The following is a 25,076-nucleotide window of genomic DNA, read 5'->3' as shown; positions in this document are numbered from 1 at the left end:
TCATCCCTGACTATTGCCCCTGCTGGCTGGGGCTGATGGCAGTTGTTTTTGTTATTAAAACAAAAAAAAAACAGCCCCCCTCCCTCCCCACAAACACATTTAAAAGGCTGTAAAATATTAATCAGCCCCAGGCCTGGTTGAAGAGGAGCATTTTCGCCTGGTGCCTAAAGATATGTAATGAAGGCGCCAGACGGACCTCCCTGGGGAGAGCATTCCACAATGGGGGAGCCACCACGGAAAAGGCCCTGTTCTTGTCATGCCACCCTCTGGACCTCACACAGAGGAGGCACACAAAGAACGGCCTCAGATTATGAACGCGGAGTCCTGGAGAAAGAGAGGCAGCCCTAGGGGTATTGAGATATACGGCTCTTTCATGCTTCTAAGTCACTTGCAGCCACCTGTTTCCCCTCCTTGCCCCCCAGAAACAATAAGGGACATGGGTGGCGCTGTGGTCTAAACCACTGAGCCTCTTGGGCTTACTGATCAGAAGGTCAGAAGTTCAAATCCCCGCAACAGGGTGAGTTCCCATTGCTCTGCCCCAGCTCCTGCCAACCTAGCAGTTTGAAAGCACACTACTGTAAGTAGATAAATAGGTACAGTGGTACCTCAGGTTAAGTACTTAATTCGTTCCGGAGGTCCTTTCTTAACCTGAAACTGTTCTTAACCTGAAGCACCACTTTAGCTAATGGGACCTCCGGCTGCTGCCGTGCCACCGGAGCACGATTTCTGTTCTCATCCTGTAGCGAAGTTCTTAACCTGAAGCAATATTTCTGCGTTAGTTGAGTGTGTAACCTGAAGCGTATGTAGCCTGAAGGGTATATAACCCAAGGTACCACTGTACTGCTGTGGCAGTAAGGTAAGTGGCGTTTCTAGGCGCTCTGGTTTCCATCACTGTGTTCCGTTGCGCCAGTAGCGGTTTAGTCCTGCTGGCCTCATGACCCGGAAAGCTGTCTGTGGACAAACGCCGGCTCCCTCAGACTGAAAGCAAGATGAGTGCCGCAACCCCATACAGTAGTACCTCGGGTTACATACGCTTCAGGTTACAGACTCCGCTAACCCAGAAATATTGCTTCAGGTTAAGAACTTTGCTTCAGGATGAGAACAGAAATTGTGCTCCGGCAGCACGGCAGCAGCAGGAGACTCCATTAGCTAAAGTGTTGCTTCAGGTTAAGAACAGTTTCAGGTTAAGTACGGACCTCCGGAACGAATTAAGTACTTAACCCGAGGTACCACTGTAGCCGGGACGCGGGTGGCGCTGTGGGTTAAAGCCTCAGTGCCTAGGGCTTGCCGATTGAAAGGTCGGCGGTTCGAATCCCCGCGGCGGGGTGCGCTCCCGCTGTTCGGTCCCAGCGCCTGCCAACCTAGCAGTTCGAAAGCACCCCTGGGTGCAAGTAGATAAATAGGGACCGCTTACTAGCGGGAAGGTAAACGGCGTTTCCGTGTGTGGCTCTGGCTCACCAGAACAGTGATGTCACGCTGGCCACGTGACCCGGAAGTGTCTTCGGACAGCGCTGGCCCCCGGCCTCTTTGAGTGAGATGGGCGCACAACCCTAGAGTCTGTCAAGACTGGCCCATACGGGCAGGGGTACCTTTACCTTTACCTTTACCACTGTAGTCGCCTTTGACTGGACTTAACTGTCCAGAGGTCCTTTACCTTTTTTTTCTTTTTAACCCAACAGAAGGAAGAGCGGGTCTCCGAGCTCCAGCAGCAGCTGAAAGAGCGGCAGCAGCTGCGGTCCCGGCGGCGCTCCTCCAACTGTGCCGCCGACAACCACTTCAACAACTCGGCTTCGGCCTCGGCAGCCACCGCCCCGAACCTCTACCAGCCCAGCCTCCCTCTCGTCCGCTGCCTGGTGGCCGAGCAGGCTGACAAGCTGGGGCGAAACAACTGCGATGGCAGCCGCGTTCACCTGCTCTACAAGTGACATTTTTTCCTGGGCAAGCGACACGGAGAAGGGGAGGAGGGCGGGTGGCGCCAGCGCAGCCAAGGCAGGTCGGAGCAGAGGCTCACGAAACCAGTGGGTAGGGACTTGTACAGCCGGCTGGGGGGTTTGCTCAGAGTTCTTTTGTTCGTTTTCTAAGGGGGGGGGAGGGAAGAAGAGAAATAATAACCTCTGGTTTTTGTAAAATACCTTTGTGTCCGTCCACCTGCCTGTGCCCCTTGAACCTGGAATCCAGGTGCCAACTCTATGGAGACTTGTTTTAGAAGTAGCGGATTGCAGGGGACACCGCCGTTTTGCCCCTCCCCTCCCCAAATGCACATACACACTTGGTGACTTGACAAATGTGCCTCTCTGGAAAGATCGGTGTGCATCAGGCAGAAATAAGGGTTCTGTGGGTCTTTGTGGTTGGGGTGTGTGTGTGTGTGTGTGTGTGTGTATGTAAATCTCTCAAGACTCTGAACAATTGCATCCTGCAATGTCTGTTCCCATGCAGCTATTTGGCTGCTGCAGCCTACAAAAGCCCCAATTGAAGTACACTTCAACTGCAGCATAGCAACTGACAGTTGTGCTTGCAGTTACCAGTGGAAGCTTTTCCCTCCTTGCTTCCCACAAGCATATCGCTTCCGGGCGCCTCTGGTTGTCTGGAAAAGGTAGGCACTGTAGCTCTGAGACAGTCTGCCTGTATGAACAGTATTAAAAGGGATAATCCATTTACTTGTGGGCCAAGCCAGCCTGTTGCACAGCTCGGCCAAAGCGTTTTTGTACTGTGCAAGCCCCGAACAATTCCAGGCAGTCAGACTGCGATGGATTGGTTTCGTATGTCGTTTGGCATTGAAATGGTCAAACTACGCCCCCTGCCCATTCTGATTGTGGCTGTTTGTGTTGGGAACTAGAAACACACACACACACACACACACACACACATATTCATTCCTCCTGTGGTTGCGCGTGTAAGCCACATTGCACAAGGCCATCGAACCTCATTTTGACCTCCCTTGATGCTTGCGTATATGAGCGCAGGATTGTGCGCGACTGCAACCTAGTCCCATCTGCGCATGTTAAGACTGAAGGCATAAGTTAAGGAGGTGGGGATCAAGTGCAGTTAGCTTGCAGGGCGGTGGAAGTTGCAGCATTCCTGCGCATTCTCAGTTGCAGAATGCACTTCTTAAACAGGGAGAGGTGGCGTAGCGTAGGGGGTGCAGGGGGGGCCGGCCGCACCGGGTGCAACATCTGGGGGTTAGGGTTAGGGGGCGCAAATCCACGGGTTAGGGGGTGCAAATTACTTGCCTTGCCCCGGGTGCTGACAACCCACGCTACACCACTGTATCCAGGCACCCAGGGGTACATCCAGAGACTGTGTAAGAAGGCTGAAACCCAACCAGGTTGCTTCCTTTTCAGAGGCAGCTGTCAGACACTGAAGACACAATCACCTTGCCAGTTCTCTTGTAACAAAGTGCATAGGGAAGCGTCGCTCTTCGGGGCATGGGGTGGGCAGAGGCACCTCCAGTGTGCTTGCCAACTCTGAGCTCTGCCTACGAGATTGCTGCCTGCATTACACTCTCTGCCAGACTCGCCACAAATGCCTTCATCTCTCACCCCACCAGGAATGTAGGATCTGAAGCCACAGTGAGGGTAAGAGCTGGGCAGGATGCTGGTGAATATTAGGGAAATGTGGGTCCGCAGCTCCCTTTCGACCAGTAGCTTGTGTGTATGTGTGTGTGTGCAAGCAAGCATGCATGCGTCAGCACCTGTTTCTCCCCACACTTTTCCAATTTGAGCACTTTATTGTCCCAACAGATGTGGGTGGGAGCAGTGGGTGCTGCCAAGGGGGGCGGGGGAGAGAAGAGGAGTCCAGGTGCCTGCCAGGTGTCCCCATCCAGCGTGCAGATGTTCTTCAGTAAAATAATACAATATGAGATTTGGGCTCTCGTGTCATCTGTGAATGAAACAGTTTCCCCAACCTGCGCTCCATCTTTCTCTTCTTGCACCAGCTTTGGGTGGCGGTGGTGGCGCTCATAAGAGGTAGATGAAGTATCCATTCACTAAATTAGTGTGCTTTAATTTCTTGAATGGACAGCGCAAAGCTGCTCTGGTGACTGGGCGGAGGAGGTTTCTCGGTGACATCGGAGGAGCCAGCCAATCTGCACCAGCCACAACCGGCTGTTGCTGCTGCTGCTGCAAACTTGCAGAACTCGTTTTCTTTCAGAGCCCAGCTCCGGGAGAAGGAAGGTGCGCTTGGATTCAAAGGCGGCAAGGCTGCTTCCAAATTGGCTCTGAAAAAGGTGTGCTTGTCTTCAGCTTAAACGGAAACTGCACACACAGGCTTCTGATCCATGCACAATATATGCTTTGTCACTTAAGCCCTGCAGTAGCCGGGTTGATGGAAAAACTCAGGTGGGGGGTGGGTGAGTCAGCAGGAATGGAAGATGCTTGTAGGGGAGGGTGGAGGAGCTGTGAAGGAAGGCTCTAAGTGGCCGGCTCGCTCAGCAAACTACAAGTCCCAGGATTCCTTGGGGGAAAGCCGTGACTCTTATATCACTTGTAACAGGCATGGCTTCCCCCAAAGAATCCTGGGAACTGCTTTAACTGTATTGTGTGGATGTGGTCTAAACCACTGAGCCTCTTGGGCTTGCTGATCGGAAGGTTGGTGGTTCGAATCTGCACGACAGGGCGAGCTCCCATTGCTCTGTCCCAGCTTCTGCCAACCTAGCAGTTCGAAAGCACACCAGTGTGAGTAGATAATTAGGTACCGCTGTGACGGGAAGGTAAACAGCGTTTCCATGCACTCTGGTTTCCATCACAGTGTTCTCTTGTGCCAGAAGCGGTTTAGTGATGCTGGCCACATGACCCGGAAAGCTGTCTGCGGACAAACTCTGGCTCCCTTGGCCTGAAGCAAGATGATCGCTGCACCCCATAGTCACCTTTGATTGCACTTAACTGTCCAGGGGTCCTTTACCTTTAACATATTCTGTACTTTGCATAGACAGCTGTCTGTGTTTGTCATTCAGCCCGTAAGACTCTGGCCACCCAACTTATCACTAGAGTAGTCTTTCTCTAACTCTAGAGCAGGCGGAGAAGAAATTTGCAGTAGATCAGGAAGGGTTTCCCAGTTGTCGTAAGAGCAGCAATAACAAAGGAGGTTTCCCCCGCCCTAAAGTTTGTTGTTAGAATCTGTAGTAACACACCTGTAGTTTTGTACCTGCATACACAGGTTGCCCCAGTGTGAGCTTTAGGAGCTGAGGTAGGCAATTAGCTTTGGCCCATGTGCCACTATTTTATACCTGGTTATGTGTGGCGGCCTTTCCAGCAGAGGAATGCCAGACGCCTTAACATTTTCCCATGTCCTGCCCTCTTCTCTATGCAATATATCTCTGCATGTTTACCTTGGTCTGTGTTATATTCCATTTGTGAAATCACAGGACTTTTTTAAAAAACGGAATACTGTTCTGGAAAACAAATTTTATTGGGGGGGGGGAGACAAATAGGGAGGGGAGACAAATATTTGGGGAGTCCCTTCAATCAGTCCCGTGGGAAACAATGGGAAGTGTCCATAATCAAGCTTCCAGCCTTTGTCCCAAGGTTTCTAGTTAGTGGAGGTCAGTTTGATCAGCTCATGGAAAGCCACATAGAGAGAGAAATAAGTATCGTATTTTTTGCTCTATAAGACTCACTTTTTCCCTCCTAAAAAGTAAGGGGAAATGTGTGTGCGTCTTATGGAGCGAATGCAGGCTGCGCAGCTATCCCAGAAGCCAGAACAGCAAGAGGGATTGCTGCTTTCACTGCGCAGCAATCCCTCTTGCTGTTCTGGCTTCTGAGATTCAGAATATTTTTTTTCTTGTTTTCCTCCTCCAAAAACTAGGTGCGTCTTGTGGTCTGGTGCGTCTTATAGAGCGAAAAATACGGTATATCATCCATCCAGAAGAAATCCTCAAGGGGTTCTTTAGAAACCTGTGGGCCTGTGCTGGTAGTAGATTCCATTTTTAAAAAAATATGGTTATGTCTTCGAGGAATATCCGAGTTTTTGGACCAGCAGCATCACTTAGGGGAGGAAGTCATGTTGGCTCTTGCCCAGCTGCCCAATGCAGACAAGCAAGACATGAAATATAAAATGGAAAACAATTTGCTGGAGCACTAAATTTGAGTGGGTGCGAAATCAGGTTGCCAATTCTGAAGTGGCACCCCCACTGGCGTGACATTGACAGGAATCTGATCTGCAGGAAACTGGCAGCCAACCATGTTCATTTCTGTGCTTTATCAGATTATTTCTGTATCTTAAAAAGGCACCAAAACGAGCCAAGTTGGTCTCTTCTGTAATCATTTTGCCCTCTAAGTCCAATAACAAGTTGTGACGACTCTGTGATGGAGACAGAAATCCCAAATACAAACCAAATTATCCTTCCTCCTGTGCTGGGCTGCCCCCCACCCCCGCAGGGCTCCTGTGCCTTTAATTGCTGTGTGGCAGGTAGAAATTTAACAGGTGAAGCCACTACCACCAACCTATCGCCACAGCTATGCAATTTGAATTTTTGCTGGCCATGCAGCTGTTCAAGACACAGAAAGCAAGCTGGCTGTCTTGCTAGCAGTTGCAAATGTGAGAGTCAAGAGACCCTGTCCATTCCTCCAACATGGTGTCAAGTTGCAAGCATGCGCACTTAGGCTCTCAAGTCCTCATGCTTGAGCATGTTAATTAAGTTGGAGAAATGGTCATCCCTTAGGAGCTGTACTCGCATTGCCCTGGTACAAGGAGTCAGCATTGCTGTGCATCTGCTGAGGTCCCAACTCCCTAGCTAGGACCCCACCACTGCTGACTCCCAAAGCCCTGGGGACCCCCTCACCCAGCAAGTGAACAGGGACTGGTCCAAGGAGAAGTAGCCACCTCCAATCCCCTTGCCCTCTCCTCCAGGGCCGTGATGGACAGGGTGAGTGAATGGGTAGCAACAGAGAGGTGAGGCTGATCAGGGAGAGGCCCCCTGGCCAAGTTAACCTCCCCACCCTCAGCCCCCACCAAAGATCTAGAGCCTATGCTGCAAACTCTACACACAGAGATGGTAGAGTGGATTGTGCCCCTATGGTCCCCATCTTCATTTGCTTTCCTTTGTCCCAAGTTAGAAATCAAGCACATCAAGAAGGGAAAGGTTCTGTCCTCACCCACCTGCTGCTGAACTAATTTTCCTACTACGCAGGTTGGTATGTTTTTATGCAGGAGAGCATTCCAAAAAGGCAACCCCTTCTCCCCTTCCTCCAGAAAGTCTTATCACCTCGGGGTTCTGCCCTCGCCTTCTTGGACCAACCCAATAGTCCTATTCACACATTTACTCATTTTGCATTGAGAAGGTGGATTTGTTCTCTCCGGACTGCCCTGCTTCTGAGTGCAGCGACGAGATTATAGACGGTAATTTAAGGCATGTTACGCCATATTGAGGCAACGTGGCCCCAGATGGCTGCGGTGGGAATTCTCCCGGTCATTCAAGCAGCAATTCAGCTGGTAAAGTGCAAGTGCCTCCACAGCTTCAGCCAGTCTTGGACACGTGGCAATTTCCCCAGTATCCTGCTTCTGAGTGAGGCAAGCAGCCTCTGTGCAATCGGAGGCTACAAGTGGTGCAGCCGCTACAAATGGCAACTGGAAGACAGGAAGAGGGCAAGTGGGAGCCTTTCTCCTTCGCCCCTCTTTAGCCCTGGGGTACAGAACCAGGTGCTGGGCTGGAGGTCCAGTTTGACCCTGGCCCAAGACTCTGGTTACTGTGATGTGGGCCTCCCATGGAAACAGTGTACATGGACGGCATCAAAAATATGTAAATGCCACAGGTAATTAAGCCAATGGTAACCAGGAGGGCGACCGCCAAGGCCACGTAGAACGGCCAGCCTGAGAGGGCCAGGTTGCGGTTGGCTCCTGGCGGCGCAGGCCTGCCAACGTCGACACTCAGGCTGACGGTGTTGAGGGAAGTCCCGGGCTTGGGCCCGGCTGGGGTGCCCCCTCGGCCCCTGCCCGGCAGGTAGAGCAGCCCCCGGCGACGGTCAAAGCGCACGGAGCCCGGGGGGACGGCGGGCATGGAAGAGAGTTGCTCCAGGAGGTCGCTGCGGGTGGGGAGGCCCGGCAACCCCTTGCGGGAGGGGAAGGCCGTAGGGGCCCGGCAGATGGGGCAGGTGAGGGCGTTGACATCCTCAGAAGAGACGTTGATGCGCGCCAGGCACTCAAGGCAGAAGATGTGGCCGCAGCTCAGCTCCTTGGGCAGCCGGAAGAGCCGGTCGTAAGGGGTGAAGCAGATAACGCAGTCGAGGGCGCTGGGCTCGGCACTGGGCCCCTCCTCCTTGCAGGCTGGCTGCTGGGCCGAGGCCTCGGGCTGGAAGGTGACGTCAGGCTGGTCCATGGCCTCATTGGCCCCCACGCTGCGCCCAGAGGCCGAGGCCTCCTGTTCCGTGTCAGCAGGTAGCATCTCGGCTCAGCCGCCCCAGAAACTTGGGTTGGGCCCGTGTTGACATTTCTAGAAAGGAGAGAAAGAGAGAGAGGCCAAATATTTACCCCCCGGTGATAAGGGGCCGCACAACCACACTGGTACAGGAGCCACCTTCCCCAATGTGGATTAAAAGGGAGGTGTTTCACTGTATCTGGAGATAGCATGAAAGGGCATCCAGATGAGGGGAACCAGGCAAACCACATTAAAAGTCGGCACAGGGCTCAAAAGGCAGCTAAGCAATTCTCGTTCTCAGTCGGGATTAAAGCTGGGGTTGTTTGTGGGGGTGCATCAAAGCACAGCATTTTGTAAAGAATGACAGGACAGAGATGGGTCTAATGTCTGATGTTCATGGGTGCACCACTTCCCAAACCAGTGGTGGGAGCCCAGTGGGTGCAGAGAAGAGCATGTAAACGGTCCTAGTCTCTCTTACACATTCTGTCTGACATATTCGAAATAAATTAAAAAATTGTCCTGTAGCACCTTAGAGACCAACTAAGTTTGTTCTGGGTATAAGCTGCATGCACACGAAAGCTTATACCCAGAATAAAGTTGGTCTGTAAGGTGCTACAGGACAATTTTTTAATTTCCTTATTTATTTCGACTGCGTCAGACCAACACGGCTACCTACCTGAATCTGGAATCATGTCTGACATATTTTATGCTTGCCAGCGTTAGTAGAATCATAGAATTGTGGAGCTGGAAGGTACCCTGAGGGTTATCCAGTTCAACCAAGGGGAACACAGGAATTGAGAATTGAAATATATGGAGTCGAGAGCGGATTTCATGCTCTTTATTCAGCTCATAGTGGTGAGGAGGAATGGAAGTTCCCCCAGAATGTCTGCCTTATATACATTATTTTCACAATGGGCCCCACGTGATTGGCTAATTCCGGGATTCTCCTGTAGGCCAATCAGGTTGTGGATTCCCTTCCACCTGGAGCTGGATTGGGTGGCTCCTGCGGACCAATCATACTGCTGCATTCTGGATCCTATTGTTCTAGGACCAATCAGACTGCTGCATTCTGAATCCTATTGTTCTAGGACCAATCAGACTGCTGCCTTTTGGATCCTCTTCAACTCAGTACATAACAAGAACAATAGTCTGATTTGTGCCACCCCCAAACTGCAGCCCTATTTATGCACCACTCGTACGGAGGAGCAACACTGTATACTGTTTCAGTCCAGCTCCCGAGGTTGCACCATGCCTTCAGGGGCTAAGGGATGATATCTGAAGCAAGGAACCTTCTCAGTTGATGCAGGCTCCCCCTACAATTTTCAGCCCCCTAAGTTCAGGCTTCTAATTGTGCAAGGAGCCTCTACAGCTGGAAGGAAGCAGGTGACCTTGAGAACTGGGCTGGACATGCAGCCCTTTGGTAACCGTGATGCCCCTTCCCAGAGGCGATTCAGCCATAGCTCAGGGGTAGAACATCTGCTTTGCATGCAGAAGGCCCCAGGTTCAATGCCCAACGACATCTCCAGGTTGGGCCAAGAAACAAAACCCTGTGTGAAATCCAGCAGAGTCTCAGCCAGCCAGCCAGTCCAGACCAGGGTTGGTGAACCCGTGGCTTGTCAGACTACAACTCCCATCCTCCCTGGCCGGGAGTTGCAGTGCAGAAACATCTGGAGGGCGACAGATATTCCCCAGCACTGGTGTTGGAAGCACTGGGATAGAGAGACCAATGGCCTAACCATCTATAAGGCAACTTCCTGTGTAATGTACGAAGAGCGCTTTTATTGCTGCTGTTCAGACACCACACATTGTGTGACTGCATATCCTCCAACATGTTCAGTCCCCAAACCGGGACTTGTGTCTTCCTGGCCGAGCAAGATCACAGAGCCCAAAATACATGCTTTTTTGTGGAGTGAGAGCACAGTGCCCCAAAACATGAGTTTTAAAGTGCTGCACAAGATTAAAGGTTAAGGTAAAGGTACCCTTGACCATTAAGTCCAGTCGTGGCTGACTCTGGGGTTGCGGCGCTCATCTCGCTTTATTGGCCGAGGGAGCCGGCATACAGCTTCCGGGTCATGTGGCCAGCATGACTAAGCTGCTTCTGGCAAACAAGAGCAGCACATGGAAACGCCGTTTACCTTCCCGCCGGAGCGGTACCTATTTATCTGCTTGCACTTTGACGTGCTTTCAAACTGCTAGGGATGCAGGAACAGGGACCGAGCAATGGGAGGGATTCGAACCGCCAACCTTCTGATCAGCAAGTCCTAGGCTCTGTGGTTTAACCCACAGCGCCACAAGATTACAGCCCTGAAAAAAAACACTTTGGGGGGGGGAGAGATCTTGGCACAAAATCATGCAAGATCATGGTGCCCAAAGTGGCTGCTCTGCTCCTGCAGGAGGGCAAAACGGGATGCCCTGTTGTTTTTCCCAGGACACTTGCAGAGTCTGTGACTGAATGTGCAAAAAGTGGCTCTCATCTTCTCCTGCCACTTGCACAACCAAGATAGCCTGCCTGCATACCGTCTGTCAACACACAGGGTTCTGCTCAGAAGTCACGATGAACATGAAAGGGAGGAAGAGGAAGAGCCTGCAGGATCAAGCCCGTGGCAAGTCTAGCCCAGCTTCCTGTTTTCTCATAGCAACCAACCAGATACCTTTGAGAAGCCCACAAGCAGGATCCGAGTGCAAGGTTATGATTCTGCTGTCCCTCAAAAACATCCAGTCACTTGCAGAAATATTATCTGAGCAGAGTTTTGAGAGCATAGAATCATAGAATCATAGAGTTGGAAGAGACCACAAGGGCCATCGAGTCCAACCCCCTGCCAAGCAGGAAACACCATCAGAGCACTCCTGACATATGGTTGTCAAGCCTCTGCTTAAAGACCTCCAAAGAAGGAGACTCCACCACACTCCTTGGCAGCAAATTCCACTGTCGAACAGCTCTTACTGTCAGGAAGTTCTTCCTAATGTTTAGGTGGAATCTTCTTTCTTGTAGTTTGGATCCATTGCTCTGTGTCCGCTTCTCTGGAGCAGCAGAAAATAACCTTTCTCCCTCCTCTATGTGACATCCTTTTATATATTTGAACATGGCTATCATATCCCCCCTTAACCTCCTCTTCTCCAGGCTAAACATGCCCAGCTCCCTTAGCCGTTCCTCATAAGGCATCGTTTCCAGGCCTTTGACCATTTTGGTTGCCCTCCTCTGTACACGTTCTAGTTTGTCAGTGTCCTTCTTGAACTGCGGTGCCCAGAACTGGACACAGTACTCCAGGTGAGGTCTGACCAGAGCAGAATACAGTGGCACTATTACTTCCCTTGATCTAGATGCTATACTCCTATTGATGCAGCAGCTGGTTCCTCCTCAATCCCACTCCACAGGGGCCACGGTGCTGGCATGCTGGCATAGATCAGCTACCATAGCCTGGCGTAGATCAGCTACCATAGCCTGCCCTCTTTGCTATAATAATCAAAGTGCATCTCACTGACTCTAAACATTCACCGCCGGCATTACCACGAACCCCCCACATCCCATCCCATAAACAAGGCGTCTCAATCCCAAACCACAGCCTTCTCTTTTTCTTTTTGAAATCATTTTTATTTGGTTATACAACTACAAGGTTATAAAAATCCAAATATAAATCCATGTTCAGAGATTCCTCTCTGAATCTCGCGACTTCCCCCCACCCACCCCCCATGGGGTCCTGTTTTGAACATTTACAACTGCATATTATTCCATACTCTTAACTTTTATATCAGTCTATATTGTCCACGGTATTTGTTGGACTACAAGGGAAATCAAAATCCTGCCAATGTTTCCATCTGTCTACAGTGGTCTCCTAAATAACTTATAATTCCCCCCCCCCCATTCTTTTATAAACTTTTTGCCCTCTTGGTTTCTGAGTTTTCCGGTCAGTTTTGCCATTTCGGCATCGTCCGTCAGCTTGGTTTGCCATTCCTCTCTGGTTCGCCAATCCATAGCCTTCTCAAGCTGTTCTGATCCTTAGCAGGGACGGCAGAATTATCCTGCTCATTATTTTAATACAGAACAGCTTCCAGAAAGGAAGGGCCTAGCACTGCCACCCCAAAAGACTACGCTTCATCTGAGGCAGGCTTCTTAAGCGTTTCCCAACTTGGGTCATTAACCATGTAGATCGTGGGTAGACAAACTAAGGCCCGGGGGTTGGATCCAACTCAATCGCCTTCTAAATCCGGCCTGCGGACGGTCTGGGAATCAGTGTGTTTTTACATGAGTAGAATGTGTCCTTTTATTTAAAATGCATCTCTGGGTTATTTGTGGGGCATAGGAATTCGTTATTTTTTTCCTTCAAAATATAGTCCGGCCCCCCACAAGGTCTGAGGGACAGTGGACCGGCCCCCTGCTGAAAAAGTTTGCTGACCCCTGATGTACAGGGGTACCTCGGGTTAAGAACTTAATTCGTTCTGGAGGTCGATTCTTAACCTGAAACCGTTCTTAACCTGAGGTATCACTTTAGCTAACTGGGCCTCTTGCTGCCGCCACGTGATTTCTGTTCTCATCCTGAGGTAAAGTTCTTAACCCAAGGTACTATTTCTGGGTTAGCGGAGTCTGTAACCTGAAGCGTCTGTAACCCGAGGTACCACTGTAGACGTTTCTCCTCACATTCCAGCAAAGCTCTGGGGAGGGAGCCTGCAGCCCTCCAGGTGTGGGACTCCTGCCCCCATCAGCCCCTACCAGCACATCTAATGGTTGGGGATGATGGGAGTTGTAGTCCAAAACGTTGGGATAGCCACAGGTTCCTGTTCTGTTGGAAGAAATGTTCCACAAGAATGGACCCGCCAAACACCGCTTTCTCTAGGAAGCCAGCAGCATCCTCCACAGGGTTGGGGGAAGGTGTGTTAATCTAAGCGGGATCCCAGCCAAAGCCATTACCTGGGACAAAGGAACTGGTTTGGCAAGCTTGATCTTAAACATTTTACCACAGACGTACACGCGCACAGGTTTGGAAGGGGCACAGAGCCCTGTGGGATTGAGAAACATGCTAATAGCAAGGACTGCAAAGGCTTTTTGCTTTCTGCAAAGCGTCGCCCCCTCTCCACCCTGAGAAATTCCCTTCTCCGTTTCCTGTGAAGTTCCTGGAAACATTTCATCTCAAGACAGCATGCTGAACTCAGTCCTGACTGCTTCTTCCCAGCTGGGGTAGCAGGCCAGGTGCGAAAGAGGACAGGTGTCCTTGCGGCAACTTTAAGACTGAGGTACAACAAGGGAAGTCCAGCAGCTGCAGGTTACACAATCAGTGACACCCTGCGGAAATTCCCTGTTTTGGCCCACTGTTAAAGGTGCACCCCATCCTATTTCAGGACTTACCATCAGCTTAAGGAGCTCTTGTGTTTTGAAAGACAGAACATCTACTCTGCCTTCGAGATCTTTGTTCTCCTGTAACGAACTCTTCCTTTCAAAATCCGGATTAATCTCATGAACAAATGAACCTCTGGCAACTCTCTAGTGCTGCCAGTTTGAGCAGGAAGGAGGGAAAAACTTTTGTGGCTTAGTTTAACAGGACCCTGCTCTGCTCAGATAGGAAAGTAAAGCTTTTCACAGAAAGGAGATAAGCGTTATCACCTGCTCAAGGCAGCGATGGAAAGCTACTGTTAAAGGCACCACAGAAGGGGCTGCTGGTTTCTCTTTTTTAAAATGATGTCACCCCCCAATTTATGCATATACGCTCCCTGCCCTCTGCTTGGGGGTCCGGAAGCTCCACATCACGAGGATCTTAAACCGCACACAAAGAATTATTGAAATTATGTCTCTCGCTTTCTGCCTTCATCTCATTTGAGTCTGGCAACCAGGGGTGGCAGCGGAAGTCGGTTTGTTTTTGAAGCCAAATTGATCAAATTTCGACTTTCCAGAACAACAGATGACACTCTTTAACAACAAATTTTTCAATAGAGTTTTCCAGCCAAAGAATTTGTACCAAAATCCATACAGATGGGGAAAGAGTGCATAACGTGAATATTGTATTTATCTCCTGGAGAATAAGTCTATCCATGGCTATTAGGTAAAGGTAACGGGACCCCTGACCATTAGGTCCAGTCGCAGATGACTCTGGGGTTGTGGCGCTCATCTCGCTTTACGTACAGCTTCCAGATCATGTGGCCAGCATAACTAAGCCGCTTCTGGTGAATCAGAAACGCCATTTACCTTCCCTCCGGAGTGGTACCTATTTATCTACTTGCACTTTGATGTGCTTTCGAACTGCTAGGTGGGCAGGAGCAGGGACCGAGCAACAGGAGCTCACCTCACCGTGGGGATTCGAATAGCCGACCTTCTGATCAGCAAGTCCTAGGCTCTGTGGTTTAACCCACAGCGCCACCCGCATCCCTATGGCTATTAGACCTCATGGCTATTAGACCTCTGCCTTCATGGTTGGGGGCTGAATTGCTGCTGAATCTCAGTTGCTGGAAATCGCAGGAGGAGAGAGAGCTCTTGCTCTCGGGTCCTGCTCGGGGGATTACCCACGGGGATCTAGTAGGCTATTGTAAGAACACGAAGCAGGTCTAGATGGCCACTGGCCTGATCCAGCTCTTCTCAGGTTCGTGGGTGTATGTTCTGTATATGTACTTTGTTCATGGTGCTGAGGGTTGCTGGGAAATCCATATCTGAAGTAAAATTAACTACGAACCCCAAAATTTGGAACCCCCTCCAATCCTGTGCCAACTTTTGCAGCCTTCGCATCCAGCAGACAGAGCTATGATTTCCCAGCATTCCCTGCGAAGATTGATTTTGAAACCACTCGAGGAATTGTAGCTCTGTGAGGTGAATAGAGGGGGTCTCCTAACAACACTCAGCACCCTTAACAATTAACAGCTCCCATAAATCTGGACTGTTTAAAGTGGCATCATAGCTTTCAAATGTTTGGTGTGAAGGTGGCCTTAGTCTGTGCCATGATGACTTGTGGATTTTGAGGCTAATGTTTGACAGCTTTTCACAGGTTAAAAATAGGGTCAGATGTATGTGTAATAACTAGACCTACTCCAGTCCATCAGGCTTCAGGAGAGTGAGAAAGGGATTGGCAGGCCTCTCCTTTGGCACTGCTGAAAGACCAGCAGCGTCTGTCCGCCTCTCCTTGAGATTTTTCCATCCCAATCGGCTGCTACTGCACCTAAACGCCGAGCCACCTGTTCTTCTTTCCCCGCCTTGAAATAATTTCCCCTTTTGTGTTGTGTTTTTAAGATTGCCTGCCTCAGGGCAGGGACTGCCTTGTTTCTGTTACTTGCAAACAGCTTGAGCAGCCTGCTTTGGCTGAAGAGCAGGATGAAGATGCTTTTAAAACAAACAGGTAGACTCATGAAAAGGAGTCACCTTCACATGCACAACCTGCCTCTTCTGCACTCTCTTCTAGAGCGATGGTGTGTTTCATTCACTTGCTCCACAATCACACTTCTACTAGAATTTTGAAAAGTCGTTTCTGCCTTTTCTACGCATTTGGGCACCTCTTAAGAGGGACGCGGGTGGCGCTGTGGGTTAAACCACAGAGCCTAGGACTTGCCGATCAGAAGGTCGGCTGTTCGAATCCCCGCGACGGGGTGAGCTCCCGTTGCTCGGTCCCTGCTCCTGCCAACCTAGCAGTTCAAAAGCACGTCAAAGTGCAAGTAGATAAATAGGTACCACTCCAGCGGGAAGGTAAACGGCGTTTCCGTGCACTGCTCTGGTTCGCCAGAAGCGGCTTAGTCATGCTGGACACATGACCCAGAAGGTGTACACCGGCTCCCTCGGCCAATAAAGTGAGACGAGCACTGCAACCCCAGAGTCGGCCACGACTGGACCTAATGGTCAGGGGTCCCTTTACCTTTAAGAGACCATAACCCAAATCTGCACGATGGTTCCTAAGATCAAGGCGCAGGTTATCCTCCATCTTTTTTGAACCAAGATGCCCAATGGAAGCTTTCGAACCTGCACTGGTTTTAATTTCAAGATGGCGCCAACTTTTCCGGTTTCTTCCAATTCCCAAGCAACACCAACAGAATGGCGGCACACAAGCAGCTTTGTCAATAAAACAAAATAAAATTGTCGCCAGTAACCACTGACAGCCAGAAAGAATTGCCCTAACCTCAAAGGATGATGACGCTCTCCTGGTCGTGCCTCAACCTGCTGAGGCTTATTCTAGTGGCAAGGATGGCCTTTTCTGTAGTAGGCACTATTCCTGCAGAACCACTGTCCATACAACAAGACTCCCCTCTCAGCCTCATTGATGTGGTCCAACAGAAAGCAGAGCTATGTGTTTGGCACCAGCTGGGTTGCAGGAGTTGCTGGAAGAAGACATATCCAACCGTCTTAGGGACCTCAACTCCAGATTTGTGTAGTAGGGTTTACTCCTTAGCCTTTTCTTGTCCCCAATATGGCCCTCAATGCAGTGGAGGTTTCCATCAGAGTTTTCCATTGCTTCCTTCCCAGGTTGGCAGGCCCCATCTGCCCCTCATGTCCCTCTACAGCATGTGGAGAAACTGCCTTCTTGACCATTGGACCCACTGTTGGTCTCGTCTGTTCAATCATGCAAGGGAAATTCCTAACTCACTGAGGGTTTGAGACCCATTGGCTTCCCTCACCTGGTTTGTCCAGCTAGTCGAAGCCATTTCCTGGGGTGTGGCCACTGTCAGCTTCCAGGAGCCGCAGGTGAGAGATGAGTGCAGGGTGGGGACCAAAGGTAAACAAACTACCCCAGAAGGAGCACAATGTGTCCCCCACCAGAGGTACTACCTCTCCCATAGCACCCCAGGCTGGAGTAAGCTAGCTTATACACACACACTGTACAAAGGTAAAAATGACATGAGTTACTCCACCCACTTTTATCTCTAGCTCCACCCACCACCAGCATGAGGACCCCAGAGTGTCACCTCAAAGGAAAGGTGGCCCTTGGGCAGAAAAAGATTCCCCACACCCGAGCTGGTGGCTGTCGTTTCGATCTGGATTTTGTGGGTCTCTTGTATTTTTTCTTTCTGCACACCACTTTGTTATCGCGCATGAAAGGCAATATACAGATAAAAAGATATTGCAGTAAATGGCTTGCAGTAATTGGTAGGGATCTTAACCCATAATACTCCTAATATTAGCAACTACAATATTACCAGCCTCTATCATTTTTGGGTGCCTGCTGAAGACATTCTTATTTAGACAAGGCTACCGAGATGTTTAGAATGTTCGTATGAGTTTGTTTTAGTCTGCTCTGTTGTCGGGTTTGTAACTTTCCGTATGTTTTAGATTCTGGTTTTAAATTTTTTAGTGATAATTTTATTGCTTTTTTTTTTTTTGTAAACCACTCTGAGGTTTATACTCAAGCAGTACAGCGGTACCTCTGGTTACATACTTAATTCATTCCGGAGGTCCGTTCTTAACCTGAAACTGTTCTTAACCTGAGGTGCCACTTTAGCTAATGGGGTCTCACGCTGCCGCTGTCGCTGCCGCGCAATTTCTGTTCTCATCCTGAAGCAAAGTTCTTGACCCGAGGTACTATTTCTGGGTTAGCGGAGTCTGTAACCTGAAGCGTATGTAACCTGAAGTGTATGTAACCCGAGGTTCCACTGTACATAAATTTCACGAAATAAATAAACACTGTAACTGCCAATTACTAGAAATACCCAGACTGAAACAGGGGACTGAGTATTGCAATGAGGTCTTAGTGCTGATGTCCGTACACTTGCGTTCGTCAGGGCCAGTCCAAGAAACCTTGGGGGCCAGCAGAGGAACAAATAACACCCCCGACCCAAGACAAAGTGCCTAGTATTCAAGGCAGGTCAAGGGATCTGGGGCACCAGAGGCAGATTCCCAGAAGTACCTCTCCCCTCCCTGGCAGTACAAGTACAGCAATAAACTGAATGACTAGCAGCTTTCTGCCTTTTTATGACATCCAAAGTCAGCTGCCTGAGGCAGCCGCCTCAGACCGCCAAATGGTGCAGCTGGCTTTTAGCATGTGCCTTAGAGGCCAGGGGCACCATCTTCCCAGATTTCTCTTCTTGAGACTCAGGGGCAGAGGAAGGGGGCTACAGTGGGTGCAGACCACCCTAGGTGTCACCGCTGAGGAGGGTGACAAAATACCGGGCGGCACTCACTGCGGGGCCTGCCCCAGGAGAGATGCGGGGCTCGGGTGCACACAGGCTCTGGCTTGCCCAAATGGTCCACCCGCTGCCTCCCCACCAGCTGTAGGGCAGCTGAGTGGGAGGAGGCAAACAGACTCTGGAGGCCGTGCAGTGTGCCCAGCCCCTATGTGTGGCTCACCCTGCCCCTGGGCACACCGCCCCAGGCACCCAAGCAGCTTCCTCCACCACTGCTCAAGACATCGGAAATGGGATTTGGAAATTGCCGCAATTCTCATGTTTGTTTGCCCAAGGTCAGGAACGGAAACCACAAAAATGAATATATATTTTAAAAATTTAAAAAATTGTCCAGTAGCACCTTAGAGACCAACTAAGTTTGTTCTTGGTATGAGCTTGGTATGTGCATGTACACTTCTTCAGATACACTGAAAATGAATGTGGGTGGCATTTGCGATTGTTGGGATTTTTTAGTCCGCAGGAGGTTACACATAAATACTGTGTTGTCCCCGGTATTGTTTTGGCCCTTTCCTTTCCATTGAAATACATTAGTTGCGATCAATGTATATTTCAGCAGAAGCCAGACTGCAGCGGAATGGAAACAGCACTGATTACAGTGAACACAGGATGGCACACAAATCGCTGCCTCCTGCATGAATGTTGATTGCCAAAAAATTGGAAAGGAGAGAAAATTCCAATGACGGAAGAATGGCAAATTAAATTATGTGAATAGTTAGAACTAGCAAAGATGACAGAGGCCATCATGAATCAAACAAATCAAAAATTTAAAACTGAATGGGAGTGTTACAGAGTATACTTAGAAAAACATTGTTCCCAAACAAAACCTCTAATACGCTTTGAGTAATTTTCACAAACTAGTTAACAGACAGATAATGTTTGCCATGTGAGTTCAATGAATCGAAAGGTGAAAATGGACACAGTTAAAAAGAAAAAAGAAGTCAGGACCAGCAATGTGGTAGAGGGAAGTCACTGTTAAAGATGTTGTTTTATTCTGGGGGGTTTTTAATGTATTTTTTATGTTTTGAAGAATGAAATGAATAACTGTACCTCGGGTTAAGTACTTAACTCGTTCCGGAGGTCCGTTCTTAACCTGAAACTGTTCTTAACCTGAAGCACCACTTTAGCTAATGGGGCCTGCAGCTGCTGCCACCACACGATTTCTGTTCTCATCCTGAAGCAAAGTTCTTAACCCGAGGTACTATTTCTGGGTTAGCGGAGTCTGTAACCTGAAGCGTATGTAACCTGAAGCTTATGTAACCCAAGGTACCACTGTACTAATAAGCAAACTCAATAAAGAATATTGCAAAAAAACAACAAAAACCAAATCTCTGCCTCCTCAGATCCCTGTACCAGAGGAGACAGTGAGGAACTCCCACAACCTATCCTAACTAACAGGGCATCCTTCAAAAGGCAAGCATAGGAGCCATTGTGTTCCTAACACAGGATTGCATTGCAAGATGCAGCTAGGGACAGCTGCCCAGCCTCTTCCTAAATAATTGCAGGGAAGGAAGGTCCAACCTTCTCCGGAGAGCTGTGTGCTGCACCGTCAAACAGCTTGGGCTGTTGAGAAGATTCAGCCAACACCTCCTTCCTTGCCATTTCCTCCCATTTGTTCTAGTTCTGACCTGTGGAGAAACATCTTCTGCATGACAGCCCTTCAGGTATTCGAAGGCGACCATCCAGGCTAAACTCACGCAGCGCTTCCAACCGTTCCTCGCAGGACTCGGCGAACCATATCCGAGACACTTCTGGAAGGAATGCTGAAATCTGGCCTGCGTAGACTTTAAGTCACACATACCCCTCTCCTTAAAGAATATTCACACAGATACGGTTGTGTAGATCTCACGTGTAAATCGCACGGAGACAGCGGTTTAGAAGGTGATTCATATTTGAATTGCAATACAGTGGTACCTCGGGTTACAGACGCTTCAGATTACAGATGCTTCAGGTTACGGACTCTGCTAAGCCAGAAATAGTACCTCTGGTTAAGAACTTTGCTTCAGGATGAGAACAGAAATTGCGCAGCGGTGGCGCGGCGGCAGCAGGAGGCCCCATTAGCTAAAGTAGTACCTCAGGTTAAGAACAGTATCAGATTAAGAACAGACCTCCAGAACGAATTAAGTTCTTAACCCGAGGTACCACTGTAATACAAAGTTACAACAAAAATCATCCAATTATCAGCACTCTTAACGGAAATTTTTCACAGGATTTTTCTTAATTGGATTTTTCAGACGATTTTTTTTTTTAATGGGGTGAGGGGAGGAATAGGAATGTGTTTTAAATGTATACACAGCCCTGGAGGACTCTAGTGCAGGTGTGTAATCACCCATGCGATTTTATTTTTATTATTTATTAAATTTCTATATCGCCCTTCATCCGAGGATCACAGGACGGTTGACAATATAAAAACACAAAAACACATAGCATAGTAACAAATAAAAACAATACCGCCATCCTGTTTAAAAGGCCATAGATTGTTCTGGGAGAAGAGGAATGTTTTTGCCTGGCGCCTAAAGATATCCTAAACTAATTCTAGAGAGACTTCCTTTAAAGGTAACAGAGGGACAGTGTTTTAGCCAGGGAAATGAGTAATAGGCCCACGTACAGATTGTCCTGTATTTCTCTATTATTGCTCACCTGCGGCTTCAAACGTGGAATATGGGATGCAAGCAGAGCAAAGGCAGTACATATAAACAGAGGCAATAAGTTATTCTGTTTGCCTTGTTCTTTGTGTACCACTACATTCCTCCATTCCACCCCATGGCCCCTGCTTTCCAGAAAGGCTCCCTAATTTTCCACTACTGGCCTCTCTATAGCCCTGATCAAGCAAAGCTATCTGCTCACAAACACACACAGGAGAACTGTGCAAACAGCTCAGGAGTGCTCTCAGGTTTTCATGGCTGCTGCTGTTTGTGCTGCTGAAGAGGCTAGCCTTTTTTTCTTTTCTTTTTTGGTGCTGCCGAAGAGGCTAGCTTGCTCTTTCTTTCTTTCTTTCTTTCTTTCTTTCTTTCTTTCTCTTTTGCACAGCCTCTTCAAAGAAATCTCTGACTTTTCAGCGCCCTCAATTGTGGTCCTAGGGACCACCTGAAAACACGACGAGGGCCACATCCCTGGATCACAGGACCTCGAAGCAGAGACCAAGCGGGGGGGGGGTCTCAAAATACAGAGCTTTGTTGGACTTGGAACCCCCCACAGACCACAAAACTAATTTCCAGATTGATTATGCAATCCCAGAATATGTGAAGTCAGACACACCTGTGACAGAGTGCCCCTGAGCATGTGCAGAGTGCACTTCCCTCACACTGCTGGATAACTACAAACAGCTCCCATATGTCCACCATGGGATTTCCTTGTTATGGGATGGACTGACGTTAGAAATCCCTATGTATGCAATACGTCCATTCCTTGTCTACCAATTCCATTCTAAATATTAAGCCATTAGCAGAAATGGCCTTCATAGGTTTTCCTGGAACCACGGGGACTAGAAGCAAGTTTGTACTCTATCCATTGTCTTTTTTTAGGAGGTGGTTCTCAGCACTGGATGGTTGCCCACCGCCTTCCCAGAGGGGCGGTTTTAAACCCAAGGTATCACAATCGCATGCCAATATATACATTGCCCAAAACAAACAAGCAGGCATCCAGCATCCACTGAGTGCATCGCTAGGAATAGTTTTCAGCATACTGTGGGTCAGCTTCCAGCCACATCAAAAGGCTTCCCTCTCTCTCGCTCCTGCACTGAGCACCTTCTGCTCTCAGCTGGCCCCATTTTGGAAGACTTGCCCGCTTTCACAATCTCTGCCACCACCACCCCAAACTTCTGCCCATCTGTCTGCAGCCCCTGTTGCTTCCTGGCCCACCCCTGCCAGTTCTTTGCAAAGCCTCACCTGATCTCGAACGGCAGACGTTTTCCTTTAAGAGTGATCTGTCTCCAGCTAGCTGAGTGCCAGGTTTGCTCCTGCCCGTCTCACGGTACCTTCTCGTGTCTCCAGTCGCCCGCTTGCTCGCAGCCACTCCCTGCCACTGGAATCTGCCCCCTGGAGAGAATGTATTCCCAGGTCACACCCCACCTCAGGGCTCCACCTGCTGCGAGGCAAGGCAGGGGTGGCCGAGCCGGTGCCGCCACATTCTCTCCTTCAGGCTGCTTGGGGAGGAATTTGCCGGCACATAATCCTTCCTCAGGGTTCCCAGAGTGCCTCCTTCCAGCCGCGACATCAACTGCAAGCTGCAGAGTCCGTCCTTCTCGCAGGACAGAGGCTCTTTTGGCCTTATAAACTGGTCAGCTTTTTATCCATGGCCTACAGCAGGTGGACAGCAGCACATTTGCCATGCATTACTATGTGAGGAAAGAACTCTTCCAAAAATTAAAGTGGGTGCAAAGGATTCTATGGGATGGAGCCCCCAACCCACCCTAAATCATTTTATAAGCCGTCCCCTGCCACCTAATGCTTTTTCTCCACTGTAGATTATTACAGCTGGTCATAAATATCAAAATGTTGACTTTCAGAGACCAGGGAGAGGAGTCGGTGGAAGAAGACTGGAAAAAGTTTAAAGTTTATCTACAGAAATACTGTAAAATTAATGAATGTTAAAATGTTGGAATGAAGTTATATGGCTTTAGTAGAAATGTTATAAGGATTTAAGTATAAATAGATTAATGGAACTTTAAAAGTAAAATAAGGTTAGAATGTGTTAAGATAATTATTTGACAGATAACAGAGGAAGATGGAAAGGAATTGCTGAAACATTTGACAGAAGTGGAATACAAAAAGGGAGGTGTGAGGAGGTCAGTGAAACAAGTGAATGAAAGATATTGAAATTGTTTGAGTGTTTTAAATTGCTTTGTTTGGTTGTGTTTAGTTTAATGTGTTTAGTGTTATGTAGTTTTTTTTTTTTATTGTATTGTATTGGTTTTTATTTTTCTGTTTTTGTTTTTTGGTTTTGCAATGTTTAAATTGTACAAAAGGCAATAAATATTATTTTTTAAAAAATAAAAAAATGTTGATTTTCAGAGGTGCAAGATGTGCGCGGAGGAAAGAGCAGATGGGTAGAACAAACCCCACAAAGAGAACAGCAGTGGTTTACAACCGGCGGTCCAGGGGTCCTCTTCTTCCTCAGATGGTTTGAAAAATGAGATTCACTGGCAAAGTTCTTAGATCTAGAGTACCAAAGCCTGAAAAGTCTTAATATATCAGTCAAGTAATATGCAGTCCCCAGAGTAGTTAAAAACCATTCCCTCTCCATGAGGGATTCTGGGAATTGTAGCTCTGGGAGGGAAATAGCGCCCTTAACAAACCACAGCTCCCAGGATTCATTGGAGAAGCCATGACAGTGGCGTCATAGTGCTTAAATGTATAGTGCAAACATGGGCCTCAGTTGGTGTTGATCCATGACAGGGCCTTCTCAGTGGTGACACTTCATTTTTTGAATGCCCTCCGGGCTGAGGTCCATCTTTTCCCCTCAGGATTAACCTTCAGGGGGATTTTGAAACATTCCTATTCACCCAGGCACCAAATGGCTGTGAAATACTGGTCCCAGCAACCTTGACATTACCAACTGTGAATGACAGTTTCCACACATTTTTAGACGTTCTCATTTTCTCAGTATTTTACATGCTTTTGTTTATTGTAGGTTTCCTCTAACTTTAGTCATGCTCAGGGGAGACCTGTTGAAGTTAATTAACTTGGGTCTAGTCTAAGGTTTCCTGGGGACAGTTTCCAGATTTACAAATCAATCCCCTGACAAAATCAATCTATTTAGTAGGAAGTTGAAAAGTGTCCCTGGATTCATTGGGGGGGAAATCTGGTAACCTTAGTCTAGTCTTTTTAATGGTCTACTCTGAAACAGAACTTTGGGTGTATCTTTAAAGCACATCCAAAATACGCTCTTTCCCTCAAAGAATTCTGGGCCCTGCAGGTTGTTAAGGATGGTTGGGAATGATAACTCTGTGAGACGACAGTACCCAGAATCCTTTGAGGGATGAATGTGCTGTAGTTCCAATTATATTGTTTTGCTGCTTAGTTACCGTATGTGTTTCCCTGGGCTTCTTTGAGAGGAAGGGTGGGGTGGAAATTGAATAGGAAAGAAACAAACAAACAAATAATCTCTCTCTCTTTCTCTTTATGGGCACAACTGCCACCCGCGTTATTTAAGGATAGAAGCTCAAAGGAGGTTTGATTTACAAAATTTTATATACTGTACTTCTACACACACTTTGAAGCTGAAAGGCTGAAAGGTTCCCAGGTTTGCTACTAGAATATCCTCTCCCCCCCCCCCTTGCAAAAAAAAAAAAAAACAACAACACTTGGACTGTCCCCTGAAGCTAGACCTCTTCATTGCCTCCTGCCCATTCTCAGAAGGAGGGGTGTCACCCGACATCTGCCCCAACAGCAAAACACAAAACGGCTGAGGTTCCTGAAGACTTGCCTGGTCTCTGTTCAAGTCTGACTTGCCTAACCAGCCCACACCTCCCACAGCCAACAGAACCGGATCTGTTTTGCCCTTGCCAGGACTGGAAAAAAACTCAGAAGAGGACCTGGGGGGCGGAAACCTCAACATTGAAGAAGAGCTCCCCTTCACGTTGGCCACCTTGTGCTGTGCATGAGAAACCTGTTTGATCCTCTGCTCCGATCTTTGCCAACCAGGT

The 25,076-nt window shown here is 48.7% G+C and overlaps 2 protein-coding genes across 6 annotated transcripts in view; one reads left to right on the top strand and one right to left on the bottom strand.

The window, feature by feature from the left end:
• The window catches only part of GABBR1 (gamma-aminobutyric acid type B receptor subunit 1), a 190,217-nt gene extending 187,366 nt beyond the window's left edge, over positions 1 to 2,851 (top strand). The window contains exon 24 of the mRNA XM_083424773.1: positions 1,680 to 2,851. Coding sequence (XP_083280899.1) covers positions 1,680 to 1,925 — 246 coding nt within the window. The 3' untranslated portion in view covers positions 1,926 to 2,851. The remainder of the gene's footprint in view (positions 1 to 1,679) is intronic.
• A 2,991-nt stretch (positions 2,852 to 5,842) lies between these two features.
• Positions 5,843 to 22,479, bottom strand: RNF225 (ring finger protein 225). Of its 5 annotated transcripts, none has more exons than XM_083426671.1 (2): positions 22,318 to 22,479; positions 5,843 to 8,425 (listed from the first exon to the last, which is right to left on the bottom strand). In XM_083426671.1, exon 2 carries the CDS (start codon positions 8,375 to 8,377, stop codon positions 7,613 to 7,615), a length of 765 nt encoding a protein of 254 aa, XP_083282797.1. In that variant the 5' UTR covers positions 8,378 to 8,425; positions 22,318 to 22,479; the 3' UTR covers positions 5,843 to 7,612. The 5 variants fall into 5 exon arrangements, with proteins under 5 accessions (XP_083282797.1, XP_083282801.1, XP_083282798.1 ...); XM_083426675.1 differs by lacking the exon at positions 22,318 to 22,479 and adding an exon at positions 19,952 to 20,105; XM_083426672.1 differs by lacking the exon at positions 22,318 to 22,479 and adding an exon at positions 16,931 to 17,076.
• Positions 22,480 to 25,076: the final 2,597 nt, after the last annotated feature.

The sequence above is a fragment of the Podarcis tiliguerta genome, assembly GCF_965153285.1.
Source record: "Podarcis tiliguerta genome assembly, chromosome: 2".
NCBI classification, from domain to species: Eukaryota; Metazoa; Chordata; class Lepidosauria; order Squamata; family Lacertidae; genus Podarcis; species Podarcis tiliguerta.
This window is presented reverse-complemented; position numbering and strand designations above follow the sequence as displayed.